The 23,253-nt window shown below is 49.2% G+C and overlaps 9 protein-coding genes across 9 annotated transcripts; 4 read left to right on the top strand and 5 right to left on the bottom strand.

Moving 5' to 3' along the window:
- Positions 1 to 125: 125 nt before the first annotated feature.
- npl4 (nuclear protein localization protein 4) lies at positions 126 to 2,226 on the top strand (the record flags this gene model as incomplete). The annotated part of the gene is made up of 4 exons (XM_043276384.1): positions 126 to 224; positions 309 to 439; positions 497 to 1,925; positions 1,990 to 2,226. 4 exons carry the CDS (start codon positions 126 to 128, stop codon positions 2,224 to 2,226), a joined length of 1,896 nt encoding a protein of 631 aa, XP_043132898.1.
- Positions 2,227 to 4,090: 1,864 nt separating this feature from the next.
- ACHE_11777S (uncharacterized protein) lies at positions 4,091 to 4,435 on the bottom strand (the record flags this gene model as incomplete). Its single annotated transcript, XM_043276383.1, has 1 exon — positions 4,091 to 4,435. The coding sequence occupies one exon, from the start codon at positions 4,433 to 4,435 to the stop codon at positions 4,091 to 4,093; it is 345 nt and encodes a 114-aa protein (XP_043132897.1).
- Positions 4,436 to 7,211: 2,776 nt separating this feature from the next.
- ACHE_11776S (uncharacterized protein) lies at positions 7,212 to 8,845 on the bottom strand (the record flags this gene model as incomplete). The annotated part of the gene is made up of 2 exons (XM_043276382.1): positions 7,212 to 8,633; positions 8,684 to 8,845. 2 exons carry the CDS (start codon positions 8,843 to 8,845, stop codon positions 7,212 to 7,214), a joined length of 1,584 nt encoding a protein of 527 aa, XP_043132896.1.
- Positions 8,846 to 9,643: 798 nt separating this feature from the next.
- Positions 9,644 to 11,256, top strand: ppe1 (putative ribosomal protein/carboxylic ester hydrolase (Ppe1); the record flags this gene model as incomplete). Its single annotated transcript, XM_043276381.1, has 3 exons — positions 9,644 to 9,966; positions 10,102 to 10,955; positions 11,012 to 11,256. The coding sequence occupies 3 exons, from the start codon at positions 9,644 to 9,646 to the stop codon at positions 11,254 to 11,256; spliced, it is 1,422 nt and encodes a 473-aa protein (XP_043132895.1).
- A 304-nt stretch (positions 11,257 to 11,560) lies between these two features.
- TAF5 (putative transcription initiation factor TFIID subunit) lies at positions 11,561 to 15,162 on the bottom strand (the record flags this gene model as incomplete). The annotated part of the gene is made up of 4 exons (XM_043276380.1): positions 11,561 to 12,611; positions 12,662 to 13,520; positions 13,580 to 13,718; positions 14,983 to 15,162. 4 exons carry the CDS (start codon positions 15,160 to 15,162, stop codon positions 11,561 to 11,563), a joined length of 2,229 nt encoding a protein of 742 aa, XP_043132894.1.
- A 276-nt stretch (positions 15,163 to 15,438) lies between these two features.
- On the top strand, positions 15,439 to 16,047 carry ACHE_11773A (mediator of RNA polymerase II transcription subunit 11; the record flags this gene model as incomplete). Its single annotated transcript, XM_043276379.1, has 2 exons — positions 15,439 to 15,522; positions 15,598 to 16,047. 2 exons carry the CDS (start codon positions 15,439 to 15,441, stop codon positions 16,045 to 16,047), a joined length of 534 nt encoding a protein of 177 aa, XP_043132893.1.
- Positions 16,048 to 16,312: 265 nt separating this feature from the next.
- On the bottom strand, positions 16,313 to 17,442 carry cap2 (F-actin-capping protein subunit beta; the record flags this gene model as incomplete). The annotated part of the gene is made up of 5 exons (XM_043276378.1): positions 16,313 to 16,386; positions 16,445 to 16,492; positions 16,550 to 16,819; positions 16,898 to 17,277; positions 17,414 to 17,442. The coding sequence occupies 5 exons, from the start codon at positions 17,440 to 17,442 to the stop codon at positions 16,313 to 16,315; spliced, it is 801 nt and encodes a 266-aa protein (XP_043132892.1).
- Positions 17,443 to 17,741: 299 nt separating this feature from the next.
- mph1 (3'-5' DNA helicase) lies at positions 17,742 to 21,200 on the bottom strand (the record flags this gene model as incomplete). Its single annotated transcript, XM_043276377.1, has 1 exon — positions 17,742 to 21,200. One exon carries the CDS (start codon positions 21,198 to 21,200, stop codon positions 17,742 to 17,744), a length of 3,459 nt encoding a protein of 1,152 aa, XP_043132891.1.
- Positions 21,201 to 22,322: 1,122 nt separating this feature from the next.
- ACHE_11770A (uncharacterized protein) lies at positions 22,323 to 22,874 on the top strand (the record flags this gene model as incomplete). The annotated part of the gene is made up of 2 exons (XM_043276376.1): positions 22,323 to 22,425; positions 22,480 to 22,874. 2 exons carry the CDS (start codon positions 22,323 to 22,325, stop codon positions 22,872 to 22,874), a joined length of 498 nt encoding a protein of 165 aa, XP_043132890.1.
- Between the last annotated feature and the right edge of the window lie 379 nt (positions 22,875 to 23,253).

Here is a 23,253-nt window from a genome sequence, read left to right as displayed (position 1 = left end):
ACATCTTTTATCATGATTCTATGAAGTATACCCTTCCTTTTGCTTGAAACACCATTGGGAACTGCGAAAGCCTTGACGGTATATACTCCTAGTGCTCCCCCTTCTAATCCTCAACACCCTCCAGCATGGCCTCTAGGCCGATCATCCTCAGATTCGAAAGCCGCAACGGCCAGTTCCGGTTGAACGTCACCCCAGACGAGCTGTTCCCATCATTACAGCAAAAAGTATAGCTCCCTGCTTATCGTTGTGCTCACAGGAAGGTATATAAGATTCACTGATGAGTTGCTGACTTTTGTTGGTGGTCATAGATTCTCGAAAAACTACCCCAAGATGTCGAATCTTCATCGATTGCCCTTTCCAACAAACCGATCGGAACCGGTGGCGATGAGAGGTTATTGAATACTTTGGATGGCGTCTCTATTGGGCAGGTTGGCCTCAAGTGAGTCTTACGCGGGTGAGGAGAAAGCAAGTGCAGTGCTGATATCTGGTCGTGAAGACATGGAGACAAGCTTTTCCTTGGTTATACAGACAAGTCTTCACAGCAGGGAAATGGCCAGACCGATAGTACTCAGCGTCTAAATGGCGCCCCTCTTACACAGGACGAAACGATCAGTATCCGCCCGCAAGCGATCAAGAACCCGTGGGAAGTCGTCAAACAATCGCCGCTCGATAACAACTTAGACAAGAAGGATGGAAAGATTTCTCGCAATCGGGATACGAAAATGTGCAGGCACGGTCCTAAAGGCATGTGCGACTACTGCATGCCTCTCGAACCATACGATCCCAAATACCTCTCCGAAAAGAAGATCAAGCACCTGTCATTCCACTCATACCTGCGCAAAATCAACGCTGCCGCCAACAAACCCGAATCCGGGAGCTCCTATATGCCGCCTCTTAACGAACCGTTCTACCGTGTAAGACGAGACTGTCCGTCCGGTCACCCGCAGTGGCCTGAAGGAATTTGCACGAAGTGTCAGCCGAGCGCGATCAGTTTGCAGCCTCAGGAATTCCGGATGGTCGACCATGTGGAGTTTGCTACACCGGATTTGATTAACAAACTTTTGGACTTCTGGCGGAATTCGGGGGCTCAGCGGTTGGGTTTCCTCTACGGTACCTACGAGGAGTACACAGAAGTTCCGCTTGGGGTTAAGGCAGTGGTACAAGCCATCTATGAGCCGCCTCAGGTGAACGAGCTTGACGGTGTGACAATTCAGGAATGGGAAGATGAGAAGGATGTGGATGAGGTTGCGCGTATGTGTGGTCTTGAAAAGGTCGGAGTTATCTTCACCGATTTGTTGGATGCTGGCCAAGGAGATGGATCTGTGGTCTGTAAGCGCCATGTCGACTCCTACTTCCTCTCGTCCCTGGAAATTGCGTTTGCTTCCCGGCTGCAGGCTCAATATCCAAAACCAACGAAATGGAGCCGGACTGGCCGCTTCGGTTCAAATTTCGTGACCTGTGTTCTCAGCGGTGATGACCAGGGTGCCATTACGATTAGTTCCTACCAGGCTTCGGTCTCGGCGGTCGAAATGGTGCGAGCAGATATCATCGAACCCTCCGCAGAACCCTCCGTCATGCTCGTGCAGTCAGAAGACGACAACCCCGACAACAAGGCACGATACATCCCCGAGGTTTTCTACCGACAGATTAACGAGTACGGCGTCAGCGCTCAGCAGAACGCAAAACCAGCTTTCCCAGTGGATTTCCTTTTAGTCACCCTAACGCACGGTTTTCCAACAGCACCATCGCCCCTCTTCATCGAAAGTACTTTTCCCGTCGAGAATCGCGCTCTTGTTGGCGAGAGCCAGGAGTTGAGCCACATTGCCAAAAAGCTCGCTTCGAGCGGTGATCCCGATAAAGTGATTCAGGCTGTATCTGACTTCCATCTTCTATGCTTCCTCCATTCTTTGTCCACATTTAGCAAGGTGAGAAAATACATGAACCAGGACTGTGTACGTTTTCACTAATACACATGTTCCCTCTCAACAGGACGAAGAAGCCCTCCTCTGCCGCGTCGCCACATCCCATTCGCCCTCGGAGGGCCTCCAACTGATCAACACCCCAGGATGGGCGACTTTGGTTACAATCCTTCAGGAAAGTGGTGAGCGCCCCCCTAAGCGGCCCCGGTCACCTCCTCGCCCATTCCCACCTTCTATCAGGCCCCAGTCACCAAAGTCAGAAAGCGAACAGCTTGCTAAGAGGTTCAAGGGAGCTAGCCTAGAGTGACGGGCCGATTTTGTCGTTTCGTTCCGTCCATCCTGTCTTTCGAAAAGGAAAGAAAGAAAGGGCTCTATCACGGTACAATGCTTGCCTTCCCGAATCGATCGAGCGACATTCGTCATCCATGTTTTTAGTTCCATCCTCTACTATAACCATACGAAATCATTTTGCACACGGCTATTTGTGGTTGGGCCGAAGTGCTAGGGCAACGACTACCATTGGTATGCTATACAGGATGGTATATGGGACGAAGATTATAAAGGGCACCCATTCCATGTATCTAGTTTGGTTCTTCACGGTCAATTCAAGTCATCAAGCATTGGTTGCAACTCTAGTTCAGACTTGTTTGCACTTAACCAACAGCTGAGTATACATACTCGGTTGGCCTTGTGTCTCTACTTGTTAGCTTTTTTATTGAACTTATCTTACAGAGCCTGACGGGGACGATATACCCTTGGCACTACGAGAAGTGCATTATTGAGGGTCACTTGGTTACTGATCATTGTGGTTTGTATCGTACTAGTTATATTATTTTTGGCATATTGCACCTAGGCGGACCCTGGTGTGATATCAGAACTGAGAATTAGCTAACTAGAGAGCAGGTAACAAAACGAGAGAAGCCAGGTTCTGACATACGCTTTCTTTATTATCACACATTTTCAATCAGAGAAGACTTATTAGATTTCTTTGTTTAAGCCTTCCAATACTGACCGATCATCGGGGAAGTACTAACATTGTTGATACATTCGTTTTAAATAGTCGCTGAATATACCAAATTGCAACTGGGTTACGTTGAACCGAACTTCAATTCTGTAGCACAGTGATAGATTGTCCTTGAAATCATAAGAAGAAATGTGAGTATTGATTATATAACAGTGAAACGAGTGATATAGTTATGTTTATTGAAAAAAGAATAACAAGCAGCTGCTGCCACGAGCTCGGACTAGTAGATACTAACGAGATGGTATTCCTATCTAAATTAGTGTTGACAACCTAGCCCAAGCGATCTGGAAACCTACCAAGATCATGGTGCTTTACCTTTGTACTTCATAGAACGCCAGCAGATCATATGGGAAATACTCCAAATTTGGGCTGTATCTTACATTGTTGACGACCACATTCGATTGCTGGCATCTCGCAATTTCAGCCGCTTGAACCACAGGACGAGAACTCACAATATGCCCCTACAGGCCTGATCATGCGGATCAGCCACACCACCTGAGTCAAAAATTTGGCTTCTTTGATTAGCCTATGATATGGACCCACCTAAATTTCGAGAGCTCGCCATTTTGGTAGGTTCTATCTCCCCTCAAAAGACCATAAAGTGGCGCATTCGTCTAAGGATATAAATTACGATTTCCAACCTACACTGGAAGGAGATGTATCTAAATACCGATGGAGGTCGAATCCCCACGAAGCAGGTAAAAACATGTGTGTACAGTCACAGACAAATGATATTACAGCTCGCTTGCTGGATATGAGCGAATACTGATGTATGATAATTGACATTCAAGAAAGAGGAAAAAGGAAACATGCAACAGCAGCATATGCATAGCGTCCATGGCAAACCCGATCTTCAGTATTCGCCCACCCATTTCCACGTTCTCTGTAAGCCTAATCCCTCCTCTCAACATCTGTAAGTTATAGCAATCCTCTAGAAAGATATCAGGCGTCTCATAGAGATCAACTTCTCGGTACTCAGCACAAAGTGAGAGTGAAAAGTAAACTATCCATTCTGCTGAAAACGTTTTTGCAATGGCCATGGGATTGTCATACGACGTTGGGTTATCATGATTAATTGGAACACCTGAGTCAATTAATATGGATATTATGGCTGGATTCTTTGTTATTATCGTTCGCTGGAGTGCCTTCATGCCGATGGTTTGGCTTGGTTGACCTTTCGCCTAGACATCCGCACCCTTTTGTTTTTAGGAGATATTCCAGCAGATGGACTTGTCTTCCATCTACAAACTGATGAATGCTTCTTCCATTCTCGCGCCATCTCAAGCAGAAGCTGCACTACTTCTTCATGTCCACCTTGTGCCGCAGCAATGATGGGGGTCTGCGATTCACAATTCAAATCTGCTCTATGGTCCAAAAGGGCGCGGACCAAATGATGATAACCCTGTGATGCGGCGATCTTGATGTCACATCCATGGACCCTTCCGTCGGCATATGGCAGTGCGTTCACATCAGTGCCATGGGCCAGAAGCATTTGCACCACTGCTTCTTGGTCATGCCGAACAGCCTCCCAGAGAATTTCCTCCCAAAACGCGCCTAATTCACGGACTGATGTTTTCCATGCTTTGAAAGATAATTTCAATGACGTTCAAGTGCCCTCCACAGACTCCAGCTAGCATGGTTCGAAGGTACTCAGTTCTTGGGAGAGACAATCCGTATCTAGGCTCTAGAAGAAAGCAGATGGTTTTTTTTTTCATGTTCTCCTAGTGTTGCAACCCGTAAAGCACTGCCCTCTGGACTTCGGTACTCGTGTCGGGAGTGCAGGCATGGATGCTCCCAATCATCATCGTTATCTTCTTCTTGCGGTCCGGTGGACCGGTTGGGATCAGCACCGTGGTCTAGGAGATATCGAACAATTTCAATCCGGCCCCACGCCGCAGCAGTATGTAGAGGCCTGCCGAAGTAGAGATTTACCCTGTTGACATTCACAGATATCTTTCCCATCAACGACTGGGCAAGTGGGAAATCGCCAATAACAATAGCACCACTGATGAGATTGCGTGCTTGCACTTTTTTCAGTATCAGCTCCTTGACTATTCCTGTTGAGCTGTGAAAGTTCATAAGACCCTAGGCCGGCAACTGCTTCACTCATCATTCGATGCTGCTTGAATCGTCTCTGCTCATTCGGTTGGGTCAAGCTATCCAATCCTTGGTTGCTACTGGCAATGACAAAGAGGACTTTGTCTTCCATGATAACTGCTTGGAAAGAAGACTTAGAAAGTGAAAATTCTTCCTTTGAGTGATGTTGGCATGTATGAGTATAAACCAGGAATGGCTGGGTCTTTGATGTCAATGACTTGGCGGGTACATATGGCAAACCATATAGCTGAGTTGAATCTTGCTGGATGGATGTTAGTTGTGTTTTCCTTGGTCTTGGAAGAGAACCATTCGACTTACTGTTCAGCGATCTGAGCCGGACTGCCTTGAATATCCCGACCGAGGCAACCAACAATTCAATAATGGAGTTGAATAGCTCGACTGGCAAATTTTGAAGGCTCATCCTGGATGACATTATTGTATTCGAATTCGGAATAACAAGCAACCTCAGTGTTCCAAGCAGCATAACAGCATCAGGGAGAGTGGTCCAAGGCAGATTTGGCGGCTGACCACGCTACCAAATACAGCCCTTGCGAACCGTAGGTGCAGCAAACGACGGTAAAGCAGGCAATGAGCCATGGAGACTAAAGATAGATCACAGAAGGGACCCGCGAATAACAACCTCGGGCAGGAATGGAATTCCTTTGTCTTCAATGCCTTGGGTAGTGCGTGAACAGAGGATGCGAGAGCGTGGCAGGAGAGTTGCTGAACGGCAGCCATTTTCGGCCGCTGGTCAGTACTGAAATTGAGGACCACAGTCCTGATGCTCCTGCCAAGAATGCTGCTCCTTGTAAATTCTTCTCCTCCCATTTAGAGATTTTCTGGCTAATCATGGAGACAAAATCTAGGGCTTCATCCCCTGTGGTCTTGATCTGGGCTGTGTGTGACGCCACTGCAACTGCAATGTAGCTTTGGAGTTCCAATCCCAGTTAATTTTGGGGGGATTCGTGGGTTAGGGATGCGGGGACGTAACCTGCTGGAATTGGCCAGGCAATTGTCAGTTCTTAGGGATAGATGGAACCTGTATAGCTTTCTTCGGCGACTCTGGTCTCGGTCATTTGGGCGGTGGCTTAGGGGTGGTGGGCTCCCGGGTGGAAGCAGTCTGGTTCTCATGGGACCCCGGGGCTTCCCCCATCTTAATGTCGGACATAGGATTGGCGGTAGCGGTGTTTTATACTTGGTAGTCGGCTGCGAAACCGCGAGCAGATGCTCACGATTTTGGTGCTGCGGAGGTGGATGAACATGTGCCTTTCTAGAGACAGTTCCGACGCTATTCATCTTTTCAAGCATGTCAAATGACCATGATCATATGACTGCAGAAGATTTTTGGTGGGCAAGAATTGGGGCTCACGGTCGGGTGGCCTCAACTGTATTCATGCTTGTCCGGATTACAAGTACTGTGGCTGCGAAATCGTCGACGGTGGCGGTCTGAATGAGTAGATAAGTTCGCCGGGGCCCGATCCAGCACGGCACGATAGCTATTTAGGGCATTATTGCGTCCGATCTGCTTATTGGAGACGATCGGAAATAGTCGGATTATCTATTTCAGCTGCTATCTGAATAGGCTACGGGCAGAGGAAGCAAGTGATGAGTCGATCATCGGATAATAGCAGCAGCAGCAGCAGCAGCAGCAGCAGGGAACAATAACCCCACGTAGTGCGAACGTGCGAGACTGAGCCACAGCCCCAAGGGCCAGGTCAACGTGCAAGGAATATGTATTGAATAAAGGTGCGCTTAGGCAATCGTTGCAGCACGGGGAGATCCATAGAAACCGCCCTTGAGAGAACATCATTGGAAGGGATACTAGAGAGCTAAAATAACATATCCTACACGACCCCGTCGGAATATTGTAACGTGCAAAGGGCACCTCGAGAAAAATAACGCGTGTATGTAAATGTATAGGCTTTTAACTCCTCATGCATAGCATGAAAAACCGGGTTTTACTTCATGATTCGTGGTCCTTTTGTAGTGCATTGCTTGTGATGTAGCAATAGACATAGCATACCATTGAAGAACATAATTTACAATTGACGCTAATTCTCCGTAATCAAGTTAGATACAGTGATATATGCATAAATCACAACATAGCAACAATATCGCAAAGCACAAACTATTTTACAATTTACCACGATCCTATCCCATTTGAAAGGAAATCAACTATCAATTAACTCCCGCAACCTCTTCTCCAAAACAGCCCTCCCCTCCGCAGCCCTCCAAACCTCATGCGGCGCACCCCGAACAATATCCCAATCCTTCAGATTTTCCGTAATTTTAGTAAGTTCCTCCTGCTTCTTGGCCCACTTGTCATTCCTCCGGACTTCAGTTCCAGAGCTGACAACCACTACCGGCGTACCGGGCATCTGGACATGTTGTGCTGTGCGGATTTCGGAGTATGTGATCGTCTGCGCAGCGAGGTTTTCTTGCAGCTTAGTGCGGATGAAGCTACCGGTTTGGTATGCGGAGCGGCCGAAGATGCGGTCCTCGCGCGAGCGGCCCTTGAAGATTGCGCCGGCGATCCTGTCCAATCCAAGCGGGGAGATGATTCCCCGGAGCCAGATGACGAAGCCGCGGCCGGGTCTGCCAAGGCCCTTGAGGAGGTCTTCGTGCAGGGTGTCAATGAGCAGGAAGCCCTTGACTTCGAGGAGATGGCGACTAGCGAAGATACGGCTGTAAATGCCGCCAACACCCGCGGAGACGAGGATCCAGGGTCCCTCCTCGCCGGCTAGGGCGAGGGCTTCGGAAAGGGCGTCAGAGGCCATTCCGGCGGAATGCGGGGAGGGAGCGTTGTCGGACCAGGCGAAACCAGGACGGTCCCAGTAACAGTAGCGCTGGATGGAGCCGTTTTGGTACGCGTCGTCGATGAAGGGCTGGAGGGATTGTTCGACGGGTTCTTCGCCGCCTTCGACAAGGATGGTGGGGATTGGGTCGCCGTTGGCGTTTTTGTTGGAGGTGTTGCCGACGCAGGCGAGGTGGACTTGGTAAGCGTCACCGTGAACGAGGTATTTCTTACCTGGGGCTTCAAGGGAAGCGTCCCGGGCGCGGAGGATGAGGGTCAAAGTGAAGAGGATGGAGACGATGGCTAGGATCCCCATGATGACGATTTCGATCAGAACGGCTATCCATTCGCGAAGGGGGCGGCGGGTTTCTTCTCGGCCGGTGAGTCGCTCTTCTTCCTCGCGCTTGCCCCAGCCGACGGAATGGTTTTGGATGACATTGAATAGGGCGATGAATGTGGCCCAGACTACCGATGCGATTCCGACCCAGCCTTCTTCAACGCGGAGACGGGGGACGGCGAGGATGATGCACATGTCGACGAGGAGGAAGACTGAGAGAATGGCTCCCCAGATTGTCATTGGCTTCGACGGAATAGAGAAGAATATCAATGCGATGACAAGGTACCCGGTGGTCAGCGTGGTATAGGCGAACGGAAAGAAGCCGGAACCACGGGTGTGCATCGCCGGCGGGTTGACGAAGAGGGACACGAGGAGGAACGTCCACCAGACGAAGCTAATTGCGAGGAATAAAGCTGATAATCCTCGTAGGACGCGTATGCCCCAGATGTTATACGGGGAGACCTAGCAGGGTCAGAGCTATGACGCTCGTCGAACAATGGAATGATACTCACGGCAGGATCATCAGGACTCAGATAAGCGTGGTTATCTCGTGGTAGCAGCCGTGTTCGCTCATCTGCCTCCTGCTGATGTCCAGTGACTGGCTGCTCTTCTTCATGATCCTGCTGCTCTTCTCGGTCTCCGTTATCGTTTTTCTTGCCCCAAAGTGAAACCATCTTGCTGCGTGAGAGGATTATAACATAAATTAGCTGTAGTAAATGGCAATAGCTTCCTGACTCCCAGCAGACCCTCTAGATACAAAGATGAAGAAGAAAGAGTGATCACAAATCTCAAAAAGTGTGTAGTTGCAGTGGCACCCCGGCCTTGACGTCATGGCATGAAGAGCATGGCAGCCAAAGACAGGATTGGCCACAGCCAAGACAGGTGTTTCTTCTGGGCCAATTCGGGATTCAGATTTGCGAGAGCAACCTTATCCTCCTACTGATCTCCAATATAATCACTGGTGAAGTCATCAACCGGTCACGTAGGCACGTGACATCTCTTCCTCGTTTCTTCAGATTCAAAAAGATCTTCATAACGAGATCTTATCTGTTATCTATGCCCAACAGCGAATGATTTGGCGCTTGAGCATTGTCTGGGCCCAGTTCAACTGAGGTACGGACCGAGCTGCTGATCGGAACCGTGATGCTGAGCAAGTAACGTCTAGTGCCTGTAGTAGTCAGTCTAGATTCTTAGAAATAGGCAATATCCAAATAGATTCATTCTCTTCGTTCCGGCCACAATGAGAGCTGAAGAGAGATGAAGAAGAGACGAAGACAAGGAGAAAAGATGAAGCGGGGTGTTCCCAAAGAGGAAACCCATGACAATACGTTACGTATAATATTACAGGCCTCCTGCTCTCTTGCTACATGGTATCTGCTTTAGGGTAAATGACAAAAAAATAATCGAAGAAACATAATCTAAATACCTACCTTACTGGCCTCAGCGTGCGCCGGTAGGAATATTCACATAGAATGAGAAGACACCACCTCGGCCCAACGACACCACGGATATCCCACTTCGAACATCAACGACCCGGCTTGACACAACCAACCATAAACCTCAACGCCGCAACAATTAATATACTTAATTCACCCATGAGTGAGCTGCAGAAATCTTTCGCCAAGGCAAAAATAGCCAAACTGCCTCCCGAAGCTCCCATGATCCCTGAACAGCCGGCCGGTGGCTCTACTATGCAACCCATCGGCGAAAGCGACAATGATAGTTCTGATGCGTCGTCTACAGCAACTGCTGTTCCTTCGCCTACGAGGCAGCTGTTTGCGAGGCCAAGTCGAGGGTGCGTTCTTTTGCTCCCCCCACCCCCCAGACCAGTGGTGCATTGCATTGTCACCAGAATGCTGCGATCTCAATCGATTAACTATCATTTCATTCAAATACTCGTCTTCTGAGAATAAATACTAATACTCAACAGATTCCAATCTTCAACATCCCTACCCTGGACCGACTTCTTCACTCAAGAACTCTCTCTCACCCAAACCATCCCCTCCACAAACCTCCGCATCACCCACCATGTCTACCTCATCCCACCCTCACAATCAGGCCCCCTATTCGTAATGCACCATGGCGCCGGCTCCTCTGGCCTCTCCTTTGCCGTCTGTGCAGAGGAGATCCGTAAAATCCTGCCCAATGCTGGTATCCTGTCCTTGGATGCGCGGGACCACGGGATCACAGAAGTCAGCAGGATTGATTCTTCTGCTGAGGACGGCAATGCGGAGATTGAGACTGATTTGATGCTTGAGACGCTTAGTCTGGATCTACTGTTTGTTATCCGTGAGACGCAGGCAAAGATGGGCTGGGAAACGCTCCCAGATATCGTCCTTGTTGGACATAGTCTAGGAGGTGCCGTTGTTACCGATGTCGCTAAGAAGGGCGAACTAGGCCAGAAGTTACTAGCCTATGCCGTGCTCGACATCGTCGAAGGCTCCGCAATGGACGCCCTCCAAAGTATGGAAAAGTATCTCGCAACACGCCCAACCCGCTTTCCATCTCTGTCATCTGGAATAGAATGGCATACGCGCTCTCGCACAATCCGGAACAGGACTTCAGCTCGTGTCTCTGTTCCATCGCTCCTCTACGAAGAAGGCACACCCATTGACCCCTCCCGCCCCTGGATCTGGCGGACAAATCTAAACGACACGAAACCATTCTGGGAGAATTGGTTCATTGGGCTAAGTCGGAAGTTTCTCGAAGCGCGCGGTGGGAAGCTACTTATCCTGGCTGGGACGGACCGGTTGGATAAGGAGTTAATGATTGGGCAGATGCAGGGTACGTTAGTCCTCTTCACTTTTTGATTAATAGTGATACTGAACGATGTTGGGTAGGGAAATTCCAACTCCAGATCTTCCCTGAAGCAGGACACTTTATACAAGAGGACCAGCCGGCTAAAACGGCGCAGGTCCTTGTAGATTTCTATAAGCGAAATGATCGCAGTGCGCTGGTGCTTCCGCCCAAGGTTGCTGATATGCAGGCTTCTACGGCTATGAACAAGAGCGTTGGTGCTATTAATCCGAATTCCTTTGGAAAGGGAGGTGACGGTGGTCAGCCGGGTTCTATAAGGAAGCCGTAACTGTACTTATGAAGAAACGGACCAAGTTAGACTTTTGCTGTATTCTTTTCGAATGATCAATGTCAAGCTACTTCCATTGGATTATCAGAAATATACAAAACTGTTCAACACCCACTCCCTTCTCTACCGGGACGCCGTTGAATCCCAGCAGCCAAATACATATATGTTGCGCTAATATCATGTCTCAGAGGCAAACGCAATTTAGATAATATGAGCCAAAAGCAGAACAAAGAATAAGGGAAAACAGAAATCGGGTATCCGGCGCCATATATTGCATGCAAATCCAGCATTAAACTCACACCTATCACGGAAGATAAGCGCCCCCAGCAATGATCAAGTTCATATTGGTGAACTTCACCCTGTAAACAGGACTCTTCTTGGTAGGGAACGCACTGATCTGATCCGGCGTAACAACCACGTCCTTGCCCTTCTTCTTACCCATACCCGGGGCAACAGAGCTGGAAGCCTGCGCACTAGCTGAGGCATTACCTCCGTCGACCTTAGTTCCAGCTCCGCCTTCACCGATAACACGGCCTTGGGACGGGTCTTGGGCTGGACCGGTGACGTCCCACACGCGAACGGTTCCGTCTGCGCCCCCGGAGACTAGGACTGTTGACTCCACGCTCCAGCTGAGAGACCAAATGCCTCCCTTTCCGTGGCCGCGCATGCGCTTCATAAGCCGTCCTGGTGCCAGGTCCCACAGAAAGATCGAGCCATGATCATCTGCGGATGCCAGGAGCCTTCCGTCTCTGCTGCATGCTAAAGCGGTGATGTTTCCGGTATGACCAGTGAACATACGGACGGCGTTACCAGTGGTTACTGCCCACATGCGAACGGTGTGGTCTGAACTGCCGGTAAACACGTAGGCGGAGTTCGGGTGAAAAGCAACACAATCAACATCCTGATCGTGACCAGCAAAAATACGTTGTTGGCGGATGTGATCGGTGACCCAGAGACGGGCAGTCTTATCGTGACCCCCTGAAACAAAGTAGTGGCCGTACGGGCCCCAGTTAAGATCCCATACAGGCTGGTCATGGCCCTTGTAAACGACCATGCATTGCCACAAGTCGAGGGACCAGAGACGGATGGTCTTGTCAGCGGAGGATGAAAGCAACCAGCGAGCATTGGTCGGTGCCACAGCATTCTCTGATCGCGTGGCTGATGGTGCAAATGATACTGCGTAGATAGGCCCAGAATGCCCAATCAGGCGGCGAGAGTTGGATGGAGGGGCATCGTCCACGTTATCGTAAGTCGTTGGAATTCGCTTACCGTCCATACTCCAAACTCGAATATAGGACTCTTGCATACCGGCTGCGACAAGCATATTGTCATCCGAGAAATCTAAGCATGTGATCCTGATGCCCAATTAGCAACCGTCCGACGTCGTAAGGACCATACGACTTACCCATCATAGGTGTTGTGAAAGGTAAACATGCAGACACTGACAGCTGGGCCAACGCCACCTGTCCGTCCTTCAATTTTGAGTCTATCACGATTCTCCTTGACATGCTGAACTTCCATAGCCACGTCCCGAGCAGTCGAGGGAGGATAAGGAATATCAGCCCTAGTGGGAGCGTCCTCATCTTCCTCCTTTTTGATCATTTGGTCAAACTCCTGGAGAAGCGTGTTACGACCTGGTCCTGGAGGGTTCTTTGTGTCCTCGTCCGCAAGCTCGCCTCGCACATCGGTCTCCAGGTTCTGCTCCATCGGGAGCTTCCCCAGTTTTAGGCGGGGTAACGTCCCCGCCATGGCCGGGTTATCGCCAGTATAAGCAGATCCAGGGTGATGGCCCGGAATTCCTTCATCCTCAGCAGGGAATGTTTGGCCCATGCCAGCTTGGCCCAGCATGGCAGCAAAACTGAATCGGTCATCGACCGCGCGATCCCGCGTAAGAATCGTACAGTAACTACTCAAAAGAGCAGACATGACTGACCCTCCCTCCTTCTGTTTGCTCTCAAGGAACTGCATAAGGTTCCCGAATGCCGGATTACTGAGAATCAAGCGGTACTTGTTATTGCGATATAACTTAGCGGTCGAGTTGTCCTGGACGTGTTCTGGGAGGCTAATCGGTTCGAGAGCGCGCACATCCTCTGTGTGCTCCGGCAGGAAGAGGTTCTTGTTCACATCGAAGAATTGTCGGGCATCTTGCGGATAGAAAGAGGTGACCATGCTAAGGAATGTGTAGACGAAGAGGGGCCAAAGAACGCGTTTGAGTTCCGGCTTATATAAATCAAGGTTGTCTTCAACCCAGACTTTGAGCAAATCTGAACACCCCTTTGCATTAGCCACCTAACCCTTGAATTAATGCTCAATCCTCACTCACCAAACCCAAGCCTGTATTTCGGGCGTGCGTCTTCCCCAAGAGGAGGCAAAGGACGTCCGTCAATCTCTTGATTTGCAGACTCCATCCGAAGCATAGCTTCCGTACGACTGTATCCCTTTTTGGCCAAATAGTCGATGACCTGCGAAAATAGACATGTCAGCACGGATCAAGCTTCGTGCGTGTATTCTAAATCGAAAAATTCCAGGAAGAACAAGACGCAAGATAATATAAGTAGCAAACAAGAAATACGACGAGAATATTGAGACCTTGGGGATGATTTGCTTCATGATATCAATAGATGTAGACGTCCTAGGGCCTTGTTCTTCCCGTTTGGCTCTCTTTCTCCGCCTCGTGGTGTTCCCTCCTCTCTGGGATCTAGAGTATGACCCAATCCCCATGTAGCCAGCGCTAGCCAAATGCCTTGACTGAGCTTTTCCATCTTCCTTGTTCACAAGTCCCACCCTTTCCTCAACAGGATTGATTGGGTGTATTGGGTAGAGGGGACGAAGTGATCTCACATTGGCAAGACTTGGGGGATGATCCCACCCGCCTGGCCACAAAATTTTCCTGCGTGTATTTCCCTGGACGTATTCTCCATTGGCAGCTGTTGGGGAAGAACTTCGTTCGGTAACACTTTGGTCCTGTTCCTCGGCATCCAAAGACAAGGTCTGCGAAGATGCGTACCCCTCCTCGACACGAGACGAGCTATAACTCCCTTCTCCACGAAATGAAGCTGTCGCAGAGGAAGCTGCAGTCAATGTACTCAAGGAAAGTCCGTTTTGGTCATGGCTGGCAGCGCTGGCTTTGGTCTTGCCCTTTCGCATTTCCTGATCTTTCAAACACAGAAAATATTGGTGTGTATGGTAGCGAATGGTTGAAGAGATCAAGAGAGAAAGAGAAAAGAACCAGGGAGAATGGTGCACAACAGAGGTTAAGAGATGAAGTGGGGGACCAGAGTCGATGCAGATGGAAACCCCAAGGTGGCGGGAGGGAGGTCAGGTGAAGGAAAGTGCTAGTACTCAAGACACAATGCATTCACAGTAAAGCGCAGGGCATGAGCAGATTATTTCTTTTCCTTCCCATTTCCACTTTTGAAGATATACACCCAAACTACTCCAGGCATGCAAGAAAGCAAGGCTTATCATGTGACAGGAGGCCAGCTTTTCTTTGAGTCTTCTCCATGCTTCTTTTCCATGATAAAAGCTCACTGTTTCACATTTCATCAAGATACCAGCAATAACCGCTCATCCATACTAGACGAGAGGCAACGGAACAGGCGAATATACGGCGCGCCAGAATTTGAATGCAGAACTCAAAAAAGACAATGCAGAACAACGCAACAACGACATTCAACGCGAAAAAGGGATTTCAAAAGAACCACAAATCAATCAATAACAACTTACTATCTGGTTCAAATTCTGCTGCGACATAGCTCCACTGGGAGGAGCCGGTGGAGGGCCTGGAGTTGGTCCTGGGGTTGTTGCTGGCATCGACTGCTGGGAAGGCATTGACATTCCTCCTCCGCCAGGCCCGATACTTCCACTTCGAGGAGCAGGGCTCGGGGCCCCGCCTGGCGCTGACATGGCGCGTAGTATTTAGTTACGGTAATGAGGATATGCTAAAGAGTAAGGGAAGAATAAGCGATGGCAAAAGGGGGCTTTAAACGAAGAATGTAGACGTGGTGATGGATAAACGGAGGTTTTGCGAGCTTGCCTCTGTGATATTGCGCTAATCCGCTTCTGGATTAGCGCGTTTCCCCAGGTCTTGCACGTGACAACACGCGGAATTCCTGTCCAAGAGCTTCATTACCTTGTATTATTTCAATTTTGTAAATTCTGAACTTCCAATACGCAATCAATATGGCAGAAAGCAAAGAGCCCGGTCAACCGGACCAGACACTCACGTCAGCTGACCGGATTCGGCAGCTAAACGACGTGGACAAGGTAAGAGAGCTCTACGAGCTCCGTCGCATTCATCAACCAGAACAATCAATAACTTATAACGGCCCGTATTTCCAGGACGTCGCAAAGCTCATCCACTCCGCCGGCCTTGCAGTTCAAGCCCTGACCAACGCCCGATCCAACGATTCCCCCTCAGCAACAGCAACGGCAGACACATCCCTCGACTCCCACAAGTCCCGTTTCAAAGAAGCCACCTCACAATACTTCGCCCTCCTTTCCTCCATTGACGTCCGACTCCGTCGCCAGGTCTATGCTCTAGAAGAAGCTTCCGTTCTTGCTCCGGATTCTGCGTCCCGAACAGGTGAGGGAGGTGCTGCTGGTGGGGGAGGTGCGGGGGCCGCGAACCCGTTGGATATCAGTTGGTTGAATAGTAGGAATGATACTGTTGGAAAGGATAAGGAGGCTGAGCTTTGGGCTGCTGCCAAGGGGTTTGTGGAGCAGATTGGCAACGCGACTTCAACGGAACCGGTGAAGACAGAGGAGGGTCATAAGATGGAAGTTGATTGATTGTCCGCTGCTGGAAAAGGAGAAGAGACCTCCTTCTACTGCTTCATGAAAAACAATATTTATGATACCCTTCTGTTTGAACGCATCCGTCCGTGCAATGTTATCTGCAGGCACGGGAATATAGCTACAATAGAATTCAATTTATGTACTAGGAACAGAACAACTTGGATCACCAGGAACCATCTAACACAAGCTACATATCTTGAAGGATGACGCTTGAAAAGCAGACGCGAAAACAACCCAGCTCAACGTGTCAGGAGGCAGACTACCTCTGCAAGGACTTGATCATCTCCAGTTGAGCAGCTCTGTCCCTGTTCGTCTCGGACAGAGGAGCAAGACCTAGAATAGTCGTTAGCATCAACAATATAATGGAGAAAGTGGAAAAGTGGTGGCTTACTCCGGAGTTCTCCCACCACGTCCTTGGCCTTTCCAAAGTAGACCTCCTCTATTAAATGGTTAGTACCGAGACATTCCAGATCTCAAACCATCGACGAAGACATACGCAGCAAGTTCCTCATCTTCAATTCCATATCCTCAACCAGTCTACCAACGTTGGCAACGTGGCTTGCATCCGAGTCAACAGGCAAGTCCACTTCCACCTGGCGGGTCATGTTGCCGCTAAGATCCATCTCACCCAGGCTCTCGTTTCCGTTGGACAAATGAAGGATGACGGTACTGGTGAGCTTGTAATGGGACATGCGTGCCCGATCGGTGGCTTCGAAGACGTGGATACTGTCCCATTCCCCTGAGCTCTTCGCACCCGGCGTAACTCCTGGAAGCAGATACCATTAGCGATAAGGTCATTCTCCCAATATCATCGCATGGATATTCTCCAGCTACAATAGCATACCCTTCTTCAAAAGAATAACACCCGCAAACCCATCATCCAAATCCCAGAAGTAAACACTCCCAACACCGCCCTCATAGTACAAATCACGATAAACATCAAAGGCCTCGTTGGCCGCAACCTCGAGCTTCCTCACCCGCTCACTAGGCACAGTTCCGTCATCAAGCGGTGGATCGAATTCATTGCTCCAGGGTGACCGGTAGCTGTCACCGTCTCTGTTGTAATCGCAGAGCAGATAGTCGCGCTTGGTCTTCGGACAACGGCGAATCTCCAGGGGCTGGTCGACGGAGGAGAGGAGGTCTTCGGTGAGATCGGGGACCACAGTTGTGATTGCCTGGAGGTTGCGCTTGGTGTCGCGGGGGTTGAGACGCCGGAGGAGGTCCCTGGATGATTGAGAGTTGTCTGGTCAGCAACGGGCTGCGGTATAGGTGGGGTTATGGCTCCGTGTTGTTTTTGAAGAGTTTGGGATGTAATGGGGATCGATCTAACAGATCCATTTCCGGAATTTATAATACTCACAGTGCACTGTCGAATTGAGCGTCAGCCATTATTGTGGTTGTTGGGGATAATCTGGGCTTTTGGATATTGTTGTCTTGTTCTCCGATGGGACCTGAGTTGGCGGAGAAATGTGCGTGTGCGTAGATTAATTGCCTGTGGCAGTTGAATATCCACCTTGGGAAAGGAGTATGTACAGTTGCTCTGAATGAAGGATAGATGTACTTGTATGTCTATGTTTCGATACAACAAAAACCTGGGTATATACTGGATATCCAACGCTTCAAACACTGACACAATACCAAAACCAGCCATTCAACCAAGATTCATAACATAAAAAAAAGTTCCAAACTTATTCATCACACTCATCATCCACGACTCTACGTCGCTTATGCGTGGGCTGACTGTCTGCGTCCGCCTGCTCAAAAAGTGTCTTGAGGTCCGGAAGGTCATAATTACCATCCAGGTCGCTGACCTGTGAGGCTTTAGGTGGCTCTTGACGGTCTCCCAGGGAAGACAACACATCGGGAGAAGGTGGTTCGTCATCGAGATCCGATTCCCCATTGAACTCGACAGGCAGTTGATTTGGTTTTAGATTTGAATGAAGAGGTTTGAGTCCCTTAGAATGATTCGTCGGCTGTTCATCGCTCTGCTTCTGCCGGGGTGCTTGGCCGACAAAAGACGAACGCTTTGGAGGCGGTTTAGGTACAAGAGATAGGATATGCTTGAAACGCTTTTCGCAGTCAGCATTCACATTGGCCATATTTCGCAGTGTACCGATCATACGGCGAGTCACTTTCCCGTGTCTCACCGATTTCGTAGGCCTTAAAACATGTTGCAAGCGAGGGAAGGCATCATTTCTCGGATAACGAATAAACTGCGGACTGGTGCCCCCTATATTCTGATACCGGTGTTCAAGTTCTCGTTGCTGCGGTGAAGTAAGCAGCACTTCATCAAGCGCAGGCAACTCAACGGGCTCGGGAGTTGGTGTTCGAACACGCCTCTTACTCTTGTCACCCGCCTTGCTTTTTCTATCTCCGGTGAGGCGAGATGCCTTGGTGAAGCCTGTTTCAACATCATCTGGCATGTGGAATTTCTTTGGTGGTCTTTTCGGAGCTCGTCCTTTTCCTTTTTTCGGCTCAGGCAAATCTTGCTGCGCGTTCTCGTCCGGTATATCGATTTGTCTTTTGTCAGGTACAGGTTTCACGTCTGCCGGAAGAATGCGAGGGGATGCATCATCATGGAAAGTGAACCGGGTGCCGCTGGCTATCATTTGCTGCATCTTCTCGTAATTGTCTTTGGCCCTAATGTAGGATTCCTCCTCTTTGCCTTGCATCAGGAGCAAGACAATGTTTCCGGACCTTTTACGACCAGTCCGCCCCATTCGTTGGAGCATACGGATTGGCGAAGCCGAGGAGTCATAGCACACAATGAGGTCGACTTCACCAATATCCAGACCTTCTTCACCGATTGACGTAGCTACCATGGTGTTATAGGTGCCCTTTTTGAACTTCTCGACGACACCCAGTTGGGTTTTCTGGTTCATCCCATCTGAGCCCTTGGCACTACTCTGCCCGACGAAGATATGTGGCCGAATCATAGGCTCGTACCGTTTCAACACTCTTGTGACTTCTTCGGCGCTATCCCGAAAGTGCACGAATATCATAACTTTTGTCGCCGACTGACTTGATCCTTCGCCACCCTCACCAGCGTCCATGAAGTGGTTCAAGATCACCTGTTTGAGGTATTCGAGCTTAGGGTGTCCAATGAATTCGGGATTCTTAACCCACGGATCAAGATGGTTCATCAATTTCTTGTAATGATCATCCTGGACAACCTGGCGTTGGTACTTTCCACCCTTTTTCCCATCAACGCTGGACTGAAAATGCAACAAATGGCGGTAGAAAGGGGTAATCCCATGATACTTGAGCAGATCAATGGCATGAGCCAAACTCGCAAGAACTGTGAATATGGCGTTAGTTTTGGCTTTTAATCCCATGTTTGCGTTTCTTCCAGCATCTGAGGCCATCCATTGTTGCCTCGCTTTGGTCAAGCCGAACGCAGTCAGCATCATGGGATCTCGTCCCCAGTAGGCGTTGAGGGTGCGCAGCTGGTCCACAAGAGGTTGCAATGCTCGAGAGAATAGGTCCATACAGAGGACCATCTCTTCGGAATTTTCGAACGTTTGAGTCTCAATGTCTTTGGAATGAACGTACTCTCGAATGTCGAGAGATTGTTCGGTACGTATCTCGACACGTGCAATATCTAGTCCATCAATAACTGCTTGAACAGATTCCACTGTAGAGCCGGGAGTAGCAGTCAGAGCAAGAACCCGGAAACTTTTGTTGAATCGTCGAAGAAAGCTAACTACTTCCACATACGCGTATCCACCAGTTGCGCGGTGAGCTTCGTCGACAACTAGTAGAACAATACGCTTGGGGTCGGCAATGCCAGTTTTGAGGTCGTTAACCAGAGTCTGCGGAGTCATGAAAAATACGCGCTTCGTCTTCCATTCCTCAGATCGTATCCCCGGCGCTGCTTCTCCGGTAAGCATTGTGGTCTGTGATCGCGGAATACCAGCGACACCAAAACATGCAGAAATCTGCTGGGCAACGAGGGGCTTTGTAGGCGCCACGAAAACGATTTGGGCACTCTTTGTCCAGCGAAACCAATTCAGCATGATAGTTGCCGCTATGAATGTCTTTCCCAAACCTGTCGGCAGCGCCACTAGCAAATTGTGGAAGAGGCCACTTTGAGTTATATTGAACTGGTAATCTCTTGTATTTCCCAAATTCATAGGGTAGACCCATGTAGCAGTGGCGTCGTTGTCCAGTTTGTGATGAGTGGGAGGCTCTTCCTTGTCAGGTGGAGAGATATTCTGTTCACCTCTAGGTGCCGATTTCTCCGCATTCCGAGCAACCATGCCAAATAGTGTTGTTTGACGAAGGCCGGTAGGCCCATTTGAAGGACGGCCCATGTTTGGCCATGTCTGAGTTCGCTGTGCCGCTTGAGTATTCGTTCTGGGTGGGGGAGATAGAGACGGCTCCGAGTCAAACGCATCATCCGGTATATCGTCAAGAAACGAGTCAGTTAAAACATTGTTTTTGTTGCTATTTTGATAACTGGAAGCAGCAGCCGCTTCTTGTCGCGGTTGCGGTGGCTCATGTGAAAATGAACATGTGGCTGCCCGAGAATTTTCCTCCTCGAAGGATTCAAGCGATGCCGCAATGGCGGCATTCAATCCTTCATCGTCAGAGAATTCATTATCACCTCCTAGTCCTTCATCCCGTACTGGTCCACCATTGCTACCGCCGCTGCTGCCGCTCTGTGGATCGCGTACTGATGGAATAGGTGTAGTCGTAGGAGGCTTCGGCGTGAGAGGCTCTGGATCAGGTTTCTTCCAACGAGGTCCACGGATCCGTTCAGGCGGCGAGGGAGGTTGGGTCAACTGTGTAACAAAGATATCCTCTTGCATGGCACTGTGTTTCGGATAGAAGGCCTTTAACTTGCTCCTCGACTCCCCGTCAAATTCCCCGTATAATTTTCCACTAGGTGAGCGGACCTCATCGTCATCTATGAACGAATCTGAAGCATATTTGTCATTGTCGCCATCTTCAGAGGCACGAAAGGAATCAGTCTGTGATCCTACGCTTTCTCCATCTTCACCATGTTCGTCAGGTTCTTCCAAACGACGTCGCTTCGTCGCTCGGGGAATGTTTTCGTTCGATTCTGCGCTTGCTTCGGAAGCTTCAGCGGCTAGAAAATCATATTCATTGAAGTAATCGTTGTAATCATCATCCAGGTCTGACATATCGGGTCTGGCTGGCCCTCAAGCTCACTTCAATTCGTTCTAACTCGGGTTACATCGACGGAAACGCGTCGCGGTATCGCGATATCATGTGAATGGTTTGGATTGTTTGCACTTGTTATCTTATCATAGGCCATGCCCTACTAGTAGTTGGAGTAATCTACAACCGGCACAGTAAGAAACACTTATGGCAGCTAAACGAGAATGACAGCTTGAGTGAAGCCAAACTATCAAAATGGGCAGGTAATATAACTACAACCCATGTGTCCTACCAGGTAATATATTAGAGAGCTCATCTCCGTACTTTGAAGTGGATGAATCTAAGCAAATAGGCCAAACCCTCTAATGTGATATTCTGCGATCGACTTAAATATATCCAACGCTAAGCTGAGATGCTGACAGCTACTGCGTAGGACTGGTCTAATCTGGTGCTCTATACATGTCACTTCTTTCTGCTAGCTGGCACATGTTCTCCGGCTCTTCGGAATACCTTGTGCTCAACCGACGTCAGTAATGAGTCGATATCTCAAAGGAGGTAACACAGGTGAGGGGAGCTCTAATACAGCTACCGGATGGATCCATATACTTGATAATAGCGAGAATATGATCTAAAATAGGACCTCTTTTCGCGTAACAGCCACGCCTCGCGGTGGTGCTTCGAACAAGTCAAGGCTGGAACCAAAAGCAAAAACACTCCATTTAAAAATGCATATAAATGGTAAAGGAAGTGTTTGATTTTATAAAAACGGTACCTGAAAGTTTCCGCAAGCAACTGCAGCAGCCGAAATATCAACCAAACAAACATCCACCCCTGGCAGTTTACAGTCTTTATTGCTCTTCGTGGATGGCTCAATCTCCATTAGGCTTCCGAATTACCTCTCTGTACATTCCATGTAGCTGATTTTGTGGTGTAATCCGACAGTCCAATCGTCTCGAAGGTGCCAGTCCTGACGACAATAACGGATGTTACTCTCACATTTGGTTTTGGACCAACGTGAGTTTGTCACTTCTTTATCTTCACATTCTATCCTCTTTCTTTTCTCTACCTTCTCTACATTCTCGCTAATAAAAGTTCGGTCGCGATCCTCTATCTACTCTCGAGCCAAAATCAACTCAGAAGCCAAAATGAAGCTCTCCCTCCTCCCCCTCTCCTTCCTCCTTTTTCCCCTGGCCCTATCCCAGGAGATCTACCCCAATATCCCCGAAAGAGACACCTGCGTTGCCAGATGTACCATCCTCCCACCATACCATATACCCATACACCAACGCTGACAAAAGACAGGCAACATGGGCGACTTCTGCTGCGTTGCACAATGCCACGACCTTCTCTGCGGTAACATCCACAACACCAACGACGCCATCCGCTGCATGACCGGCTGTCCAGTTGGAGTCGGCACACCAGAGCAAGTCATCACTCTATCTAGGTGTCGCGAGGACTGTATCATGAACAATTACTCCTCATCCTCAACCTCAACCTCAACATGGACGTCGGCGTCGTCGACTAGCACTGCTAGTTCTACTTCCTCTTCCACATATTCCGCGACGAGTACCTACAGTTCCAGTTCCAGTACTAGCACCAGTACCAGCACGTCCACCGGCGCAGCTAGCACCACGTCCTCCTCGTCTGCCAGTGGTATGTGTATGTTCTTGCTTTTTGTGGCCGGCATGTTATTCTGAGTTCAGCATCAATATAGCGGAAACTAGTAGCAGCAGTACTAGCACTAGTACCAGTACGAGTACGATTACTATTACGCCTACTGCTTCTCATGAGCCTGAAAAGACTTCTAACGCGGCTGCGATCAATAACCTGCATTTCAGTACTCCTGCAACTGGTTTTCTCGGTTTTCTACTGGCTTTCTTGGTGTAATTCATTCATTGTGGATTGTGATCTTGCCCTGTTGCAACAGCATGAGGTGGCTCTGGTTTTCTTGTTTGTCGTGAATGAGTTATATATCCTGATATTGTCCGTATGATTGTGATTGAGCATAAGTCCCAGTTATGTATTCAGTTGGATGATTGACGACGTTTATGAATGCATATTTTAGCACATGATTTG

This window comes from Aspergillus chevalieri, chromosome 1 (genome assembly GCF_016861735.1).
Source record: "Aspergillus chevalieri M1 DNA, chromosome 1, nearly complete sequence".
Lineage (NCBI taxonomy): Eukaryota > Fungi > Ascomycota > Eurotiomycetes > Eurotiales > Aspergillaceae > Aspergillus > Aspergillus chevalieri.
The sequence above is the reverse complement of the archived record's forward strand: the minus strand, read 5'-3'. Positions and strand labels throughout refer to the sequence as shown.